Source organism: Cnephaeus nilssonii (assembly GCF_951640355.1).
Source record: "Cnephaeus nilssonii genome assembly, chromosome: 14".
NCBI lineage: Eukaryota > Metazoa > Chordata > Mammalia > Chiroptera > Vespertilionidae > Cnephaeus > Cnephaeus nilssonii.
Window position 1 is genome coordinate 44,685,694 of NC_137085.1, and position 19,252 is coordinate 44,704,945.

The 19,252-nt window shown below is 41.8% G+C and overlaps 1 protein-coding gene across 1 annotated transcript in view; it reads right to left on the minus strand.

The window, feature by feature from the left end:
* The window catches only part of PGM5 (phosphoglucomutase 5), a 165,048-nt gene that overhangs the window by 141,098 nt on the left and 4,698 nt on the right, over window positions 1–19,252 (minus strand). Inside the window, exon 2 of the mRNA XM_079789899.1 lies at window positions 1,191–1,353. Within this exon, the coding sequence (XP_079646025.1) occupies window positions 1,191–1,353 (163 nt within the window). The remainder of the gene's footprint in view (window positions 1–1,190; window positions 1,354–19,252) is intronic.

Sequence of the window (19,252 nt, forward strand, 5' to 3'; positions counted from 1 at the left end):
CCGAAGTACACTGATTTTTTAAAGTAAAACAAGTTCTACTGCATGAGATGATAATTTTCAATCAGCCACCCACATACATAACCTTAGAGCTCATCAGCCACCTGTGTTCCTTGACAACTTGCAAGTTTCTTGACATCTTCTACTCCAGTGATTTTCTTCTTCATTTTAGTTGATGCCTGGTACAGCCCTAACTTAAATAATAATGTCTCTTGAAATCCTTCCTTCAAAAATATCAAACATGAGTATCCTTACCCCACAAATTCCTTATCTTCCTTCTACCTTACTCTGTACCTTTGCTGAGCCTGCTCTTCATCACTTAATTAATCCCAGGCCATCAGTCCATTCTAGTTTCATTGGTGTCTTATTCCAGGCAGGATCCTATGCTCCACCATTTGAGCTATGCCTTTGTCAGCCCAGTAACACAAGCCAACATTTATTGAAATTTACATATACCACATCTCACACTTTATATGAAATTTAGCACTCACAAAAAGCAGATGAAGTGTTATTATTATCCCCAGTTTCCAAATGGGGAAACTGAAATTGGAAGAGGTGACCTTAACCAAGGTCACATACCTAGTAATTGACAGAGGCTAGATTTGAATCTTAGTTGTCTGATGTCAGCTCAGACACTATTAACAACCACCAGCCCTCTTGATGCTCTGCCGTGCCTGTCCACCCGATCATTCCCCAAACACTTATCTGCTCCCACTGCTGACACTCCCATACATTGCTGAAGGTAGTCATGGAGTTATACAAACTGTCTTATCCTAAGAATGCGTGTTTAACTTAACCCTGGTTCTCACTTCTCAGAAATCTTCAACAAATTTCCCAGAGTACCTTTTAGAAAACATCTCCATTTATCCCAGAACCCTTCTCTGTTCTTGCCTTGTGATCTTAGCAGGCAACCTTTCTTCTTATTTTATTTTGAACAGACATAGGCAACTATTCCCAAAACTTCCATTCTGCACCCCCTCAAAGTTGCTTCTTTCCCCATAATCACTTGAGCCAATTCCTTTATATTCCATTGGTTCTGTTTCTCTGGAGAACCCTAATACAAGCACCTCACTAGATTTTTCTAAGCTACTTCCTCTTTGCCCTGTTTGACCATCAGGAGGTCATTTTAAGACTGTGATAACATAAAGGAAGAAAGAGATCATGATGATTAAGGCATATTCTGGACCACATACCTCCATTGGCAACATTAAACTTCACTCCAAACTCTCCCCCGGGTCCTCCAGGGCAGTGGCTGGCTGTCAGGATAATTCCACCAGCTGCCTTGATCTTTCTTATAATGCAGGAAACAGCAGGTGTCGACAAGATGCCATTCTGTCCAATAATCAGTCGTCCAATCTAGACCAGCCAGAAAAAAAAAATCAATCCTAATACATGGGATTGAAGTACATTTCAACAGGAAAGTGCCCCAGGCTCTACTAACACACAGTCAATCACTTGGCCAAGGAACTGAGTGGGCAGGTGTGAGGGGAGAGGGAAAGAAGGCAGAGCTTGGGCACTGTCTCTTCTGCCCTCTGTCTCCAAGACCATTTGAGACACCCATATCTAGCAGTCAGTTATTAATCTGTAAATTGGAACTGTCTCATTGATCTTCAGTAATTCGAAAAACCTGCTTTTAATGACCAAAGGGTTAGTTTGAACCACGCAAGAAGGTCTTAGTTGCTGGCTCCAAAGCTGTACATTAACATGCTAGAAATTACAAGAAAAAAAGAAATGGAGCATTTCTATGCTTCATCCCTTTCTCTGCCTCAGCATTAAGTTCACACAGGAGGGGACCTGATTTATATAGTCTTGTTGTCAGTGGGCATTTTTTAACTGGACTTGGAACAACCCTCTTCTGAAGGCAGGAAGTCTAGGCCTGCCACTAAGTGACAGCATGTGCTGGGGACATTGGGGACACTACCCAATCGTGTGCTCGGCAGAGACCTTTAAGTCATCCATTAGTGTGGCCAGACTTTTTCTATAGCTATAAAACTAACTTTTAAAAAAGAATACAGCTCTGCAGAGTATTACCTGGTATGCTTTGTTTTAAAATAGGACCCAATGTCATCCAATCCAGTGGTTCTCAAATTTTGCTACAACTTAGAATCACTAATGAAGCCTAGAAAATTCTCCATACTCAGACTGCATCCCAGTCTAATTATACTGGAACCTTGGGGAAGGAGGGAGGTATCCAGGAATTTGTAGTTTTTAGGGTGATTCCAGTGCTCAAACAAGCTCGGTGATCAAACCCCCTCATCACTCATAGGACCAGCAGCATGAGCATCACCTATGAGCTTGGTAGAAACGAAGAATTTCAAGGCCCACCAAAGACCTACTCAATAAGTATCAGTATCTTAACAAAATCCCCTTTCCTCCTTCCAGATAATTCATTTGTTCATTAAAGTTTGAGAAGTATTGATGTAGCCCACAAATCAAGGCAAGCTTTAGCACCCAGCTCAATAGCAGTTACCCTGGCATCCAAAATAGCATGGCTAGAGGTAGGTCATTGACCAAATATGACAATGAGGGAAGATACAGAAAAATATACCCTATAAAGAGCAAACCAAGAACTCCAAAAACAAAGCACTCTTGGGATGACTTAATATGGAAAAGACCCACATAACACAACATCTCCATAGTATATTTTTGAGTGAATGAAGCAGATTATAAACAAATAAATGCAATAATAATAGTAATAATAACAATTATTGGTTACTTATTAGGAAGGAAGACAGCAGAATTCTATGATAGAAAATAATGGAGTGTCAATTTTAATAACAACAATTTTATTCTAAGTACAATGGGAATCCATAAAAGGGTATTAAGCAATGGAAGTGATCTGATACCATTTACATTTTAAAAGATCATGGACTGAGCAATTCAGACGATCTTGTTAAAAAGCAAGTTGTACCTTGTCAGCAAAACATTCCCATTACTTTTCTTGTTCCCCACCAACCCTAGGTAAAGCCAAAGTCTTCATCATAGATTCCAAGGCCCTACATGATCTGGTCCCCATGGCCTGCCATTTCCCTCCCACTCTCTGCTTCAGCCACAGTGGCTGCTTTGCTGTTCCTCAAACACAGCAAGCATATCAGGGCCTTTGCCTTCTTTTCCTCTGCTTAGAGCACTCTTACCCAGGTATTCATATGCCTCCTCGCTCCTGTCCAATATAATCAGAGATAGCACTGTTGACAGCCCTATATAATACAGCACTCATTAGTCCTTAATTCCCCTATAGGTCTCTGTTTCTTTTACCCTGCTTTAATCTTCTGTATTACACATGTTACCATCTAATATCTTCCATATTACTTATTTTCCCACTATATATAAGTTCTAAGGACTTTGTTTAGTCACTGCTATATATTTTAAAATTCTAAAACAAACTTAGCATGTAAGTACATGATAAATACATGTTGAATGAATTGAAAAAATGAATGAATGATGAATGAATGGCTGCTATGTGGAAAATGCATTGGAGAGTGACAAGAGCAGAAGGAGAAAGATCAGATGAAAGGCTATTATAGCAGAGTTGATTGTGAATAATGTCTTGGATTAGGCTAGAGACAATAGAGATGAAGATAAGTGATTATATCTGATATATATTTTTGGAAGGAGAATGAATAGAAGACGTGTGTGGAATGAAATATGAAAGAGAGAAGCTCTGGTAACCAACTTCCAAGATGGCTCCCAATGATCCCCCCCTTCTGGCATTCCTGCCTCTGGGCAGTCCCCTCCCACACTGAATGAGGCAGATCTGGGTGATTAGAACATTGCAGAGGGAGAGTGTGTGACTTCCAAGGGGAGGCTGTATGTGCCACTTCTGCCTTGCTCTCTTGGATTGTTCCCTCTGGAAGATACCAGTCATCATGTAATGAAGACACCACACAAGGAGCTCTGTGTAGGCACCTGAATGGAGAGGAACTGAGACCTCCCACCAATAGCCAGCACCAACTTGCCAGCCGTGGAGGTGAGCCATCTTGCAGTGTATCCTCCAGCCTCAGTCAAGCCTTCACATGACAAAGCCCCCACCAATATATGACTGTGACCTCATTAGAGTCCCCAAGTCAGAACAACCCACCTTCTGTCTCTCAAAAACTATAAAAAATAATACATATTTATTGTTTTAAGCCACTAAATTTTATGGTAATTTCTTGCATAGCTTTCTACCTTTAGATTTGGATGAATGGTGGTGCCATTTATTAAAACAGGAAAGACATAAGACAATAATTACATTCATATTATGATCCAGAGCCATAATAAATTATGTTCTACATGCTCTTGTTAAAATTTATTTGGTCACTCAACTCATTTTATTATTACATACAATGTAGAAGACTGTACAGATACAACAATGAATACAATTTAGTAACTTCCCTCAAGGAGTAAGTCTGTGGATTCAAGAACCTGAAAAAGTAATGTAACTTTTGTTCATTGTTTTCTATATATCCTGTTTTTTAGAATATTTTTTTACAATTCTATAACACATCATCTGTATATTGTATTGTGTGTTCACCACCCAAAGTTAAATCTTCTTCCATAACCATCTATTATTCCCCCTTTACCCTCTTCTACCTCCCCCAACTCCACTTTCTCTCTGGTAATCACCATACTGATGTCTGTGTCTCAGCTTTTTCTCGCTTAATTCCTTCATTTTTTTTCACCAAGCCCCCAAGCCTCCTCCCCTCTGACAGCCGTCCGTCTGTTCTTGGCATCTATGAGTCTGTTTCTATTTTGTTCATTAGATTCCAGATATAAGTGAAATCACATGGTACTTGTCTTTCTCTGACTGGCTTCTTTCACTTAGCACCGTGGTCGGCAAACTGCGGCTCGCGAGCCACATGCAGCTCGTTGGCCCCTGGAGTGTGGCTCTTCCACAAAATACCACGGCCTGGGCGAGTCTATTTTGAAGAAGTGGCGTTAGAAGAAGTTTAAGTTTAAAAAATTTGGCTCTCAAAAGAAATTTCACTCGCTGTACTGTTGATATTTGGCTCTGTTGACTAATGAGTTTGCCAACCACTGACTTAGCATAATACTCTCCAGGTCCATCCATGCTGTGGCAAAGGGTAAGATTTCCTTCTTTTTTACAACCAAGTAATATTCCATTATGGTGATTATCAGAGGGAAAGGGTGTTGGGGGGAGGTAGAAGAGGGGAAAGGGCAGATAACTGGTGATGGAAGGAGACTTGACTTGGGGTGGTTAACACACAATACAATATACAGATGATGTATTATAGAATTGTACTGAAGAAACATACACAATTTTATTAACCAGTGTCACCACAATAAATAAATAAATTCAATTTAAAAATTAGTTTTAGTGTCCCTGGCTAGCTAAGTATGTGCACTATGTATTTCAATTTATTTCAGCCCAACATGGGGCTTGGGGTCTGGCTTTCTCCCACAAATGATACCAAGGAGTCTGGAGGCCATGGTACTTCTTGGTGTAGTGAGATTACTGCTCAGTGCAGTGAGGTCACTGATCTTGTCAGGAAGTGAGGTCACTGCTCCTCCTGAGGAGATGCCTGGGGTAGGGGACCCAAGGGTGACCTTACTTCTTGACAATGGAGCCCAACAGAACCTGGAACCCTAGTTACCAGGAAGCCACATTCTATAACTGCCACTTCCCATCTCATTTGGATAGAAACACTGGAAAGGACACCATGTTTTCATGTTGTCTCCCCGCCATGTCCCAAAGCCGAGGCCTCAAGAGAGGCTGCAATGAGAGTATATTCCACAGCAATCGCTGCTGGTACAGGGCTCAGGCCAGACCCCTATCACCCTTGACATGGTTGGAGCCAGAGGTAACACAAGGAGGCCCTGGGCGGTTTTGTGCGGGCCAAGCCACCACTCTGACCCCACCTGAGCAGTCAGATGTCGCCTCCGTGTGTGTGTGTGTGTGTGTGTGTGTGTGTAAGGGGGGTTCACATAGAAAGGGCCTGAGCAGGAACAGGCTGGGGAGGGGTCAGAAGCCTGGTGGACCAGTCATGTTCACACCTCAGGTCAAGGTTCACTGTGTGGATGAAGAGTGTGGGTGGCCCCCTCTGCCCGAGGTCTATCCCGAGCCCTGGAGGTGACTCTCATTTCCCCTGGGTGGAGGTCTGTGCAGACACAGGGCTGGGCCTGATCCGGGAGCAGAAGGTCCAGGGGGCAGAAGCAGCAGCAACTAGGGCAGGGCAGGGCTTGAGGCCTCTGGATTGGCTGCTGGTCACTGTCATTGCAGAGCTCAACCCAGGTCATGGAGGAGCAGCAGCTGGTCCATGAAGACCCCAGCCCACCTTCACCATTGAGGAGCAGATGGGCCATATTACCGAGGGCCAGAGCAGGCCCGAAGTGCATATGTCCAACTGGGGGTCTGGGGAACCAGGGCCCTTTAGTGGCTGGATATGGACTCCTGCCCAGAAGTCCATCAGGTTCCGCAGACCTCCATCCTGGAAGCTGCTCAGTCAGCAAAGGCGGATCGCACTTTGCAACTCCTTCCTGGAGTCGCCCAGGTTCCGCAAGAGGTTCCCAATGTGTGATGCCTTCCTGGAGCACCAGACCCATGTGAATCACACCAGGCCAGAGGACTTGCAGCCCCAGGAGGCAGAGCCCAAGGGTGAGGAGGTGGAGGGGGTGTGAGTGGGCTAGGAGGTGGACGTGCATGCAAGCTTACGGGGAGGGCTCAGTGCCAGACACACAGAGAGCACCCCCAGAGGCTGGCCAGGGGCAAAGCCTGGCCCCCAGACCACCCACCTGCTGGACTGTAGGTGGGGAGCACGTCCTGTGGTGGGTCCTGGGCTATGGCTTCTCTGGAAGGCTCTGGATTCTGTTACGTCCTTCGGGAGAGGAAAGGGCATATGGAAAAGCAGGGACATGGGTGATCTTTTCTCCTCTCACAAATCCAGCACCGGCCCAGGAGGCAGAGGAGGCTCCTGCAGTAACACCTGAAGTCCATACAGAGGAGCCTGATGGAAGCTACAGGCGTGTACACCTCCAGAGGTCCTGCCACCTCCAGCAGCTACTACAGCTACAGCTGTGGAGCCGGGGCCGGCCTAGGAAGAACCTGCAGATATGACTGAGGCCCCACCACCCCTGGATGAGGAGCCCTCCTTGGAACCTGCCCAGGTTCCTGCCTCAGAGGAGGAGCTGCCTCTGAAACCCCAGCAGCGCCAGCTCCAGAGCCACTGGCTGAGACTGCTTGCTGTCTCACCTCAGAAAAACTTGTGCTACCCGCCTCATTGACCTTTTCCTCTTCTTTTCTTTTTCTGTTTTACTATTCTTTGGGGTAATTCAGCTGTTTACTATTTATGGGGTAATTCAGCTATTTATTTTTTAATTTTTATTATTCAGAATATTTGGGGGTCTTTTTCTTTTTCTCTGTTCTTCTTTTATGCTTTGTTTCTCCATGGGGTGATTCAATTTAATAAATAAATAAATAAATAAATAAATAAATAAATAAATAAATAAATAAATAAATTTATTGTTTGTATTTTAAATGGTGTCATTCCTGAGCCTGAAGGACATTCACAATGCTGGGCAAGCATCACCACCATCTAGTTGGGGGATGTTCCATCCCCCAAAAGGAAACCCTGCACCAACAGTCCTCACTCCTCACTCCTCCTGTCCCTGGAGACACCTGGCCTGCTTTCTGTTTCTGCTCTGTTACCTGTTCTGGACGTTCCCTACACATGGAATCTTAGTGCCTTTTTGTGTCTGCTCACATATTTTTGTTTGTTTTTATCTGAAATAGCATTTTTGTTATTTGAAAGGGAAATCCCATCTGGATTTGAGGTCAGAAGTAGGAGGTTGGGGAAAGAAGCCCCTTTTCCTAAGTATGTGTATAACCCTGTGGTAGAGACCACTGTGCTAAGTGTGACCCCAGGGCCAAAAGCCAATCAGGTAACTGCTGGTTCTTCCTGTGCCCAAAACTAAAAGGAGAAAAATGAAGAAATCTGGGAAGACAAACCACAACCTGGAAAGCATTCCTCACAACCCAAGGCCAGAGAAAGATTTAAAATCCCTGTGGTGCAGAGAACTCTTAAAAGTGGGTGCTTTCTAAAGGGACAAAGGACAAACACACTTCCAACGAGAGGCAGTGCACCCAACTCTATCTGCAGAGATATCCGACCTCCACGATGGGGACACACGCACTGTCAACACTGGGGAGAAAGCACTGTCACCATCAGACTCACAGGCTTCTGGTCTGGTGGCCACCACCCTGGGGACAAAGTGAGGCAGCAGAGGCCCCAGCAGATCCCCTGGGGAGGAGGGGGAAAGGCCACCCTCTGGGAGAACAGTGTGCAGGACCTGCCAAAGTCCCACAGGGCACACCTGCACCTGGCAGTGCTCCCCCTAGGAGGTTACCCCACAGAAACTCTTGCACAGTTGTTCAAAGATGAATTTTTGAGACTACCCAGCAGAGCACTGATGAAATAGCCTGGAATTGGAGAGACCACTAATGTCCATGGAGAAGGGATGGGATCCACCAATCCCAATCCACATGGATGAAGGAAGCTGAGCAGCTGCTAAAGTCAGTGCAGGGGTCTCTATGTGCTTACAGATAAAGACTTCAGGGGTTCTCTCACATTAGACATGAGCAAATCGTCTGCATCCAGGATCCCTCCTGTAAGACCACATACATATCATTTCAACAGGCAGACATGCATATGTGAAAACAACATGATACTGCATATAGAAAACCTAGTAGATTCCACCAAAAAACTACTAGAATTGAAAAATGAATTTAGTAAAGCAGGATACAAAACAAATATCCAAAAATCAATTGCATTTGTATACACTAATAACTATCTGTAAGAAAAACTAAGAAAACAGTATCATTTACAATTGCATCAAAATAAATAAAATATCTAAGGATAAATTTAACTAAAGATATAAAAACCTATACTTGGAAAATTATAAGATACTGAAGAAAGAAACTGAAAAAGATACAAATAAGTGGAAGCATATACTGTGTTCATGAATGTGTTCATGAATAGGAAGGATTAACATCATTAAAATTTCTGTACTACCCAAAACAACCTACAGACTCCACCAACTTACACCATACACAATAATAAACTCAAAATGGATAAAGGACTTAAACATAAGACAGGAAACCATTAAAATACTAGAGGAATCCACAAGCAGCAAAATCTCAGACATATGCCGAAGCAATTTCTTCACTGATACTGCTCCTAAGGCAATGGAAACTAAGAATAAAATAAACAAATGGGACTACATCAAAATAAAAAGCTTTTGCACAGCAAAAGAAACCATCAACAAAACAATAAGAAAGCCCACTGCATGGGAGAACATATTTGCCAATGTTATCACCGATAAGGATTTAATCTCCAACATTTACAGGGAACTCATACAACTTAACAAAAGGAAGATAAACAACCCAATCAAAAAATGGGCAGCGGACCTAAATAGATACTTTTCGAAAGAAGACAGAAGGAAGGCCAAGAGACATATGAAAACATGCTCAATGTCACTAATCATCCAAGAGATGCAAATCAAAACGACAACTCGGTACCATCTCACACCTGTCAGAATGGCTATCATCAACAAATCAGCAATCGACAGTGCTGGCGAGGATGCGGAGAAAAAGGAACCCTCGTGCACTGCTGGTGGGAATGCATACTGGTACATTCATTTGACCCAGTGATCCCACTTCTAGGAATATATACCAAGAAGCTAGAAACACCAATCAGAAAGGATATATGCACCCCTATGTTCACAGCAGCACAATTTACCATAGCTAAGATTTGGAAACAGCCTAAGTGCCCATCAGCAGATGAGTGGATTAAAAAACTGGTACATCTACACAATGGAATACTATGCTGCGGTAAAAAAGAAGGAATTCTTAACATTTGCAACAGCATGGGTGGAACTGGAGAGCATTATGCTAAGTGAAATAAGCCAGTCAGAGAAAGATAAATATCACATGATCTTTATCATTTGATATTCCATTTGTGGAATATAATGAACAACATAAACTGATGAACAAAAACAGATCCAGAGACAGAGAAGCATCGATCAGACCGTCAAACCTCAGAGGGTGGGGGTAAGGGGGGTAAGGGGGATAGATCAACCAAAGGACTTGTATGCATGCATATAAGCCTAACCAATGGACACAGACAACAGGGGGGTGAGGGCATGAGTGGGGGGGTTGGGGGGTAACGGGGGGATAAGGACACATATGTAATAGCTTAAATTTCAATAAAGAAATTTAAAAAAATCTATATTGGTTTCCTGTGGCTGCTGCAGTTAGAAGATCTAGATATGAGTCTTAGCTCCACTCCTGACCTAAGGCAAATCTCCCTACTATGTCTCCCCTTCCCCAAGCATTTAGAAGTCATGACTAGGTAGGAACAAGTTCATGCAATCACCATTATTCCTATGGTGCAGTTACCTATGATCTCTCTGGGTCTATCCTTCTAATGCGATACCAGTGCCTTTCATCAACCCTTTCACCTCACCTAGATTGTACCATTATTTGTTCCACCCATGAGTGGGCATAGCAGGTGCAGAGAATCAATATGCCCTTCCACATGCCATAGACTAGTGTCCTGAGAAAGAAAAAATTTTATTACACAAAGCTTTCTCTCAGCACTTTCATTTCTTTACACCAGGTACATATACAACTAATTTTGTTAATGATTTTATTTCTGATGGATCCTTCTTTTCAGAATGCTACCAACTACTCTTCTAAATTAGATTTAGTATGTGTTCAGTTTTAATTAGCTCAAATTAAAATCCTAGAGAGCAGCAGTGTACAATTTAAACCCACAGGTTAGAATCTCAGAGTAGATGCAGAATTCTGACTCCAGATGAGTTTTCCCCAGTAACTAATGAAAACATGACTCTTTTCATGTGTGAACTCCCTTAAATAAGACGTCCCCTTGATGATTACCTTTTCGCTTTAAGTAAGTCATTTTTTTAAAAAGAGTCCCCAAGACAGAGAAGAAAAAGTAAGTATGACATTCCTCAATGTCTTCCATTCATTGTGTCATATTCCCATAATTCCCAACATGAATCAGAGAGAGTGAAGAGAGCAATAAACAGAAACTTCCTTGATGGTACAGACATAAGAGTGTTGTACAGGACCACACAGCCACCACCACATCCATCTACAAAGTGCATAGAAAGCCATACACACAGAGATGCCTGTTTCCTGTCTTCTCAGTTAAAAAACAAAACAAAACACAAAGGCAGTCCAAAGCTAAACTGCCATGGATGGCAGGGCTTCAGCCTTTCTGTCCCAGCTGTCAAAGAGGAGAGCCAGCCCTTACACACTGCTGCACATGAGTAAGCAGGTGATGGCTAAGTAGAATTTCAAGACATAACAAACTCAAGATGTGGATGTGGTTATCCAAACACCAAGGGACTTCTCCAGTTGTTCGTGGATAATTGTGCTGTAAAATTCTTTGTTACATGGAGACCAGATGGGAGCACCAAAACTTATCCTCAGCTTCCCGTCCCCCTGGATGTCTTTACACGCACACACAGGGGCTGGAAGCAAGAGACGAAGAGTCCATTTGAACCAAACCAAGATGGATTTCACACTCGATTCCTAACATCTGAAAAAGTTCAGACAATTTACAGGCATCTAGATGCTTGGCCCAAGTTCTATTCCTCAATCAGCCCACCAGTTCTCAAAATCTCATTGAAAGAATCAGGCAATCTGGCTTGCCAAGGGTGCCAAATGAGGGGGGTGGAATTGGAGTTTAGGTACCTTCTGGTGATAAGGTAATTCAATGCTTGGAAAATGCTGAAATCTTTACTTTAAGGCACAGGGTTTGGTTCACTAAAACAAGAAGGGGCCCTCTTTGCTGCCATTTCATGAGTGGACCAACCCCACTGGGAAGAGGATGAGAACCATTGAATCTACCTGGGTCAAGAGGCAGAGTTGAGTGCTCTGAGATAAGTTGAGATTTTGGTATCCAATGGGAAAGGATGTAAAAACTGACTTTGCCACCTATTAGGTATGTGACTTTGGATAATACCCTGAATCCCTCTGTATCTCAGTTTTATTATGTAAAAGATCTAAATGATCACAGGATGGAGGATGAAAGCCAATACAGCCGAGCTCCAGTTCAATATCTGCCACTCAATAAATTTTCAATACATTTCACTTGCATTCCTTGTTGGTGTCATTTCTTAATTCTAAATTCTTAATTTCTTAATTCATAGCAATTGAATTTGTATTGTTTTAATAACTTGTAATGGTTTTCTAATTGCAAAAATATATATTTGCATGTTCCTTTTTTTGAACCTTTAGGAAGTACATAAGCAAAAGGGAAAAAAATCATCTGTAAACTTAAAAATGACACTGTTAACATCTCCGTGTGCATCCTTTGTCTTTTGTCTATCTGTTTTGGTGCCTCTCTCTCTCTCTCTCTCTTTCTCTCTCTCTCTCCCTCCTTTCCTTTCATTTTATGTTTATGTTTTTTTACAAGAAAAATTTGTGTGGCCTACATATTGCAGTTAATATAACTAGCCCTTCCCTAAAATCTGTCTTTCTATCACTAAATATTCTTACATAACATGATTTTAGTGGCTGTATAGTCTTCCATTATTTAAATGTACTATCACTTATTGACCAATAAAAAAAAGTATTCTTTCACTTAAAGTTTTTATATGTGCAACTAAAGAAATGTCTGAGGACTGAACTCATACTGTGGGATAAATTAAACTGAATATAGCGTGTCAATAATTAAAGTTAAAAAACTAGTTGAAACATGCCTGCATGACAATAATGTCTTCTTTCTTCTTTAACCACCAAAACTAATCACTAAGAGACTACTGAAGTGCATGGTAAGGAATGACAGGACCATGCTTGTATCCTTGTTCAACCTGGATCTTCTGACATTTCCCCCAGCCATGCCTCTGACTTGCACTGTCCACTGGTGTATACTAGGCTGGCCTGCTAACTTACCCATGTTGTTGAGCTCACTGCAGAAAGATGTCCTTGCAACATAGCTTCCTGCCTAGAACAGTAGGACTTAAATTGCTTGTATTTCTTAGTCTTGGTCCATCCAACTCAAGCATCAGTTCTATTTATTATCATAGAGAAACATAGATCATTTGGGAACATTTAGTCACCTCCTTCAATTCTATAAAGCCTTCCAACACTTCTGACATCTGGGACTCTCTTCTATCTTCCTCCTGAATATATCCAGGGAAGAAGATATATCTCTTTGCAGGGGTGGAGGGGTGTCCTATGCACAGATGAACACACATATGCTACTTGACAAACTACCTAAATTCTTAAGAATACTTTACATCTGGCACCTTTATAGGTATACAGAAATTTTATAACACAGCAGGTCCTAGAATAACATCCATTTTGTTCGACATCATTTCATTATAACATCAATGAGACGCCATAGGAACTTAACTCTTATTTATATCAATTAGCCTATGGTAAAATTGGTTTCCTTATGTCATTTCACTTAAAGTTACAGAACCTATTGACAATGTTAAGTGAGGACTTACTGGGTAATGATTTTATACACACACACACACACACACACACACACACACACACACAGACACGTGTGTGTGTGTGTGTGTGTGTGTGTGTGTATTCCAAAACAAAAACTCAGTATCTTTGGTACCTCTGTAGATAGAATATATATATTTAAAAAAATTAGTCTCTCTTTATAGCTATGTGTTTTTCCATGAGTAGTTGTCACATCAATTAAAATACATTTATATGGATCTTCAAATAAATTCCATCAGACCACTTTCTGTCTGGCTGGTTAATCATTACTGCCCATTTTCTAAGTGCCCCCGCCTCCTATAGTATATTCCAGTAAACTAAAGACCTCTGGCTATCATAGATTTACAACTCAGCAAGATTAAACAATTTACCGTTATTTATGACAGCAAAGCTGGGTCTTCTGTATTATATTCCACATTAGCATCTGTCACTTTACATTTGGGAGCTCCTGTCCAAAAAAAGATTATGCCTCCTAAGCAAGCATTCGGCAGGGCCACAGAAGCAGGCGCCCTAACAAATAGCCTGACAAAGTATTTTAAAGCATCACCAACTCCTGCAGCTGTGCATTTCCAGACTACTCAGCAGATTAGCCTGGAGTCTCTTAGCCCCTACTTGGTCTGTTCCTCTCAGTAATCTCTCACATGGCCCAGTCCATTAGGCTTAAAAATCCTGAAATGAGCAGATTAAGATCTGGCCTCAGGAGGGGATAGTGGGGTGGCTGTGCAGGGTGGGGGGATGCTCTTAACACAGCCTGAGCCTTAGAAAGGTTTAAGGTAGAAGAATTTGGCACTGACACAACTAATTCATAACAGGAAATAATGCACAGACCATGCTAAAAAAGAAAATAAGTCCCTTAAGTTGAGTTAACAGTCTATGCCAGAGCAGCTGTCCCCTCAAGTACCATGGCAGTGAGTGGATGCAGGAGTGTTTGTGTGTGTGAGTGAGTATGTGCACTGGGAGGCGGGAGAGGTTCATGACCTCAGCAGTGATCCAAGCCTTAACCAGCAGCATGGAGGAATACCAAAAGTCAAGAGGAAGCCTCACCAAAGCAAATGTGATCACCACATCCACAGGCACCTCTAATCAGTAAAGCTCTGGAGATTAAAAAGCCCATATGTACATGTCCTTTTACTTTAATCAGAGGAAAATAGTTTGGTAATATGAATGAATAAAATAATTGATAATAATTCATTACCACATTCAATCTTCCCACAATCCTGGAAGATATGGGGGCAAGTATTATTACTTTCCCTATTTTTACATATGAGAAAGCAAACCCAAGAAGGCTAGGTGACTTCACGGGCATACAAGTTGCCAATGGTAGTACCATGACTCAAATCCAGAGCTTCTTCTTTTTTCTTCATTATTCTTTATTGACATGTTCAATTATGAAAGCAATTTATATAGATATATGATTAGTTAATAAAGAAAGTATATGCAGTAGAAATGGACAGAATTCTCCATATACACCCACAGACCCGATATATTCACTGTTAACTGTTTGGAGTGTGCTTCTTCCAACCCTATTTTCTATGCATAATTATATACACAAAAGTGGGATCAAGCTACATAAGATACTCTACTAATTACTTTGATTTACTTAACAAACTATCATTCACATCTTCCTCATGCCACATATAGATCCGCCTCCTATGCTTATGAATATTAATGCATCTATGGTGAGGTTGTGTCATAAATTATGTACTTGTTTATTACTGTTGAACATATAGATTTTCCAAGTTTTTCTTTAGCAAAATGTTGCAGTGAGCATTCCTATACAGAGACATTTGCACATTTGTACTAGGAATATCTCCAGGATAAAGTTGTAAATTAAGGGACTCGTGAATTATTAAACAAGAACTCTATTAATTTAGATATATACTGCCAAATTGCCTAAGCAAAAAGTTGTATAAATATAACTTCCACCAACAGTGTACATACATGACAATTTTCCATACCCACACCAAACTCTGAGTATTTTTATTTTTTTTCAAACTGATGGGTTTCTCTTATTTATATTTCTTTATTAATGACGTTGATCCCCTTTTCATGTGTTTGTGTTGTTGACAATATTTCTTTTAATTGTTTGAATTTCTCTTATTGGGAAACACTTTTCATGTATTGTAGATATTAACCACCTGTAGTAAAACTCTCATCCCAATATTTTGTGGGGTCTTCTGTCAAATGGGATAAACTTTGGTCTTTATGATTTCAAACTCTTTTCTCTTTCCATTAGAAATTCCCAATTGCAAAACCCTCCCCTTAACCCTGCCAGCTACAAAACAGGACTCTTACCAGAGGAGAACAATATACTGGCAACATTTTAATATTATATTTGTACAAAGCACCTATTAGAGACTTGGAAAGGAAAGAAAAACTTCTGTGACTCTTTGCCAATAAAAAGAATTTCTTTGGGAATTGAATGTTCCTGAAACTTTTCATACAAATATAGTCTGTAGTCCAAAATTTGATGTCACTAAAGATGTAAGAGATGAAAGATATCCAAGAACTCAGAAAATGTGGATTTTAACAAGTCTTGTGTATATTCTAAATTTCCTTTTATTCATAACTAATGAGAGTCAAATCAGATGAAAGAACCTAAAACTTTCCCTTTGGCTATGCAAGTATAAACAGTTAAGGCATGCTGGCCAAATCTTGAGTGTTTGCAATTAATTGTCAAGGCTATAGACTAACAAAGAACATTGTAGCCCTAGCTTTCTATCTTCTATATAAAAATCCTTGGGAAATTTAGACCTTCTTTCCCCTGTCTATCATTCCCCAATAATCCTGTTCAAATTCTATTACAGTATTTGTTCATGTTACTGCTATCTAAAAGAAGAGTGGCCAAGGACCAAGAGATGTGCGTTAAGATTAGTGAAGCCAATACCTGTGCTGAGATTCCTCAAAAATCGGTTCCAACTTCTACTCTTTATGTCTGTACAGAAACTAGCAAACTTCAGAGTTCACAAATGGCTCAAAGAGAACAGATGTTTCATAGAAAATTCTCAGGGCAAATTTCACACATAATGTTGCTGATGTGTGTCTGTCTTTTCAATAAACATCATATGCTTTATTAGAAGATTTACTAAAGCAGCTTAGTTAAAAATGCCATCTGGGTCTCTGGACACATTAAACAAAGCTTAAAATAACCCACACCAGCAACTGGGAGGGCCCAGCTGTTCTCAAAACCTCTCCTACTCCCTTTACTTATACATACACACACACACACACACAAAAAAAAAAGTAAATGAGGATTTGAGGCTAAAGATTTAAGAATGAACTGGCCCAAACAGAGATGGATGGAACCATAGGCTCCCTAAAACTTGCTGCTGCTCATATAATAGATTTCCCAATTCCACGAATCACGAATGGGGATTTGGGAAGGGAAGCAAGATAGAGTGATGGAAGGCTCTTTAGAGTTTTCTAATATAGTAGAGGCCCAGTGCATGTCCTTGGCCTGGCCTGCACTCTCTCACAACCTGGGACCCCTCGGGGGATGTCGGAGAGCCAGTTTCGGCCCGATCCCTGCAGACCAGGCCGAGGACCCCACCAGTGCACGAATCCATGCACCGGGCCTCTAGTATGCATATAAGATCTTTGGTTAATCTCTTCCCGCCTTTCCCCCTCACCCCTTCCCTCTGAGATTCATCAGTCTGTTCCATGTTTCCATGCCTGTGGTTTCTGTTCCTGCGTTAAGCATCTGCCCCCTGGTGGTCAGTGCGCATCATAGCTACCGGACGGTCAGCCGGTCAGCCAGTTGCTTAGACTTTTATATAGAGAGATTATAAACCTTCCTAACATCTGGGCCATAGTAGCTCATTCCAGCCACCTGTACCTATTCTGTAGTGAAAACCAGTAGAAAATACATAGCAATGACCACTCAGTTCTTTTTTACTTCAAGAGATAAGACCTGGAGCCAGCCAAGCCCAGATTTCCACATCCATTCCAGGAAAGAAGCCTTACGTACTGAAGCACTGGTTTCCCTCTCTCGCTTCCATTTTCTTCCCTCTCTACTTTCCACCCAACACCATATCCCACTCTGCTCCCCTTCCAAGCCTATGTTCTTTGTCTTTGGTTCTACACCAAAGTGTGTCTCCCATATCTATACTAATAAAAGGGTAATATGCTAATTAGACTGAATAGACCAGACGACTTCCAGATGTCATTCCGGACATCCTTCCTGCAAACCACCCGTGGCCCCTCGCCCAGGCCAGCCCCGCCCCGAGCAGGGACCCCCACCCCGATCCGGGGCCCCCCTTCAGGGCAGGCCAGCCGGCCCCCACCCGTGCACCAGGCCTCTATCTTATATAATAAAAGGATAATATGCAAATTGACCCTAACAGCAGAACGACCAGAACCACCGCTGGACCAGTCACTATGAGATGCACTGACCACCTCTTGGTCCCTTTCACCAGCCAGCAGGGTCCAATCGCCTGATGGCCACCCACAGCGGGGGCAGGGTCGGTGAACGGGCGGGAACAGTCGACCTCTCAGTCCCTTCGCCCAGCCGTCAGGCACCGATCACCCGATGGCAAACGGGGAACTGGGGGTGGTTGGCGGCGGGGGGTAAGGCCAGCTGCGGGCAGCTGGGGAAGATGGCCCTGATCACAGGCCAGGCCTCGGGACTGTACCCGCACACGAATTTCGTGCGCCGGGACTCTAGTAGTCTAATAAATGCCAAGGCAAGAGTATTCTCATTCTTTGGAACAACTACCTTTTCATGTTCTGTTAGAATCAAATATAACCTGTGCAAACATCTTAGCTGGAAGGCACACCCAAATCTCTTGCTGACCCAGCTTTCCTCATGCCCTTGCACTTCAGCTTCCACCTCGAAAGGGTTTCAAAAGAAGCTCTTGAATGCTATAACTCAATAATAATGTTGTTGTTGTTGTGGCTGATCATCATATGCCCAATACTGTATATGGCTAGTCAACATGGATTTTCTCTTGACTAAAACATGAAACAAGAGATATAAATTGTTTGCAAAGGGGCCCATTTCATGGTTTATTCAGTACATGTATTCAGATTATTATTATCTGAGATGTATTTGGTTGACCTTAATAATACTCCACTAAATATCTTAGTGCTACGGATGTTTCTAAATGCTTTCCTATGCAGTGCATTATCTGACTCCCAGGATAATTCAGTGATGCTGTCATACCCAATTTATAGAGGAGGAAACAAGGGGTTTCTAGGTATTTCGAGAGGCTAAAGCATTTGTCCTGTAACTTGCAAGGCAGAGCTAGGAAATCAAGGGAGACTTCCAGATGCTGATACAGTGCTTTCTCTACCAAACCTCATTATCTCCTAGGCTATAGTCTGGTTTGAGTTTGCCAAATACGTATTTGTCGTATTTGATGACTTACCTTTATTTAACCTATAATTGCTTTAACTGTAATACTCTGGCTCCATTAAACACATATATACACCACACACACACACACACACACACACACACACGTACTTTAAATGTTAAGTTATAGAGCTGTACTGTCTGGTATGGTAGCTACTAATCACTTGTGACTATTTAAAGTTAAAATTCAATTAATTATATTAAATGTAAAATTCAGTTCTTCAGTAGGTGCATTTTAAGTGTTCAATAGTCACATGTGGGCAGTGGCCAGGACAGTGCAGATTACAGAATATTTCCATCATCACAGAAAGTTCTACTGGACAGTGCTGATATACAATGTCATTTCCAGAGAGAGAAGACTTTAGAAAAAGTCAGAAAGAGGCAGATACAGTGCTTTATTATTGTCTAATAATAAA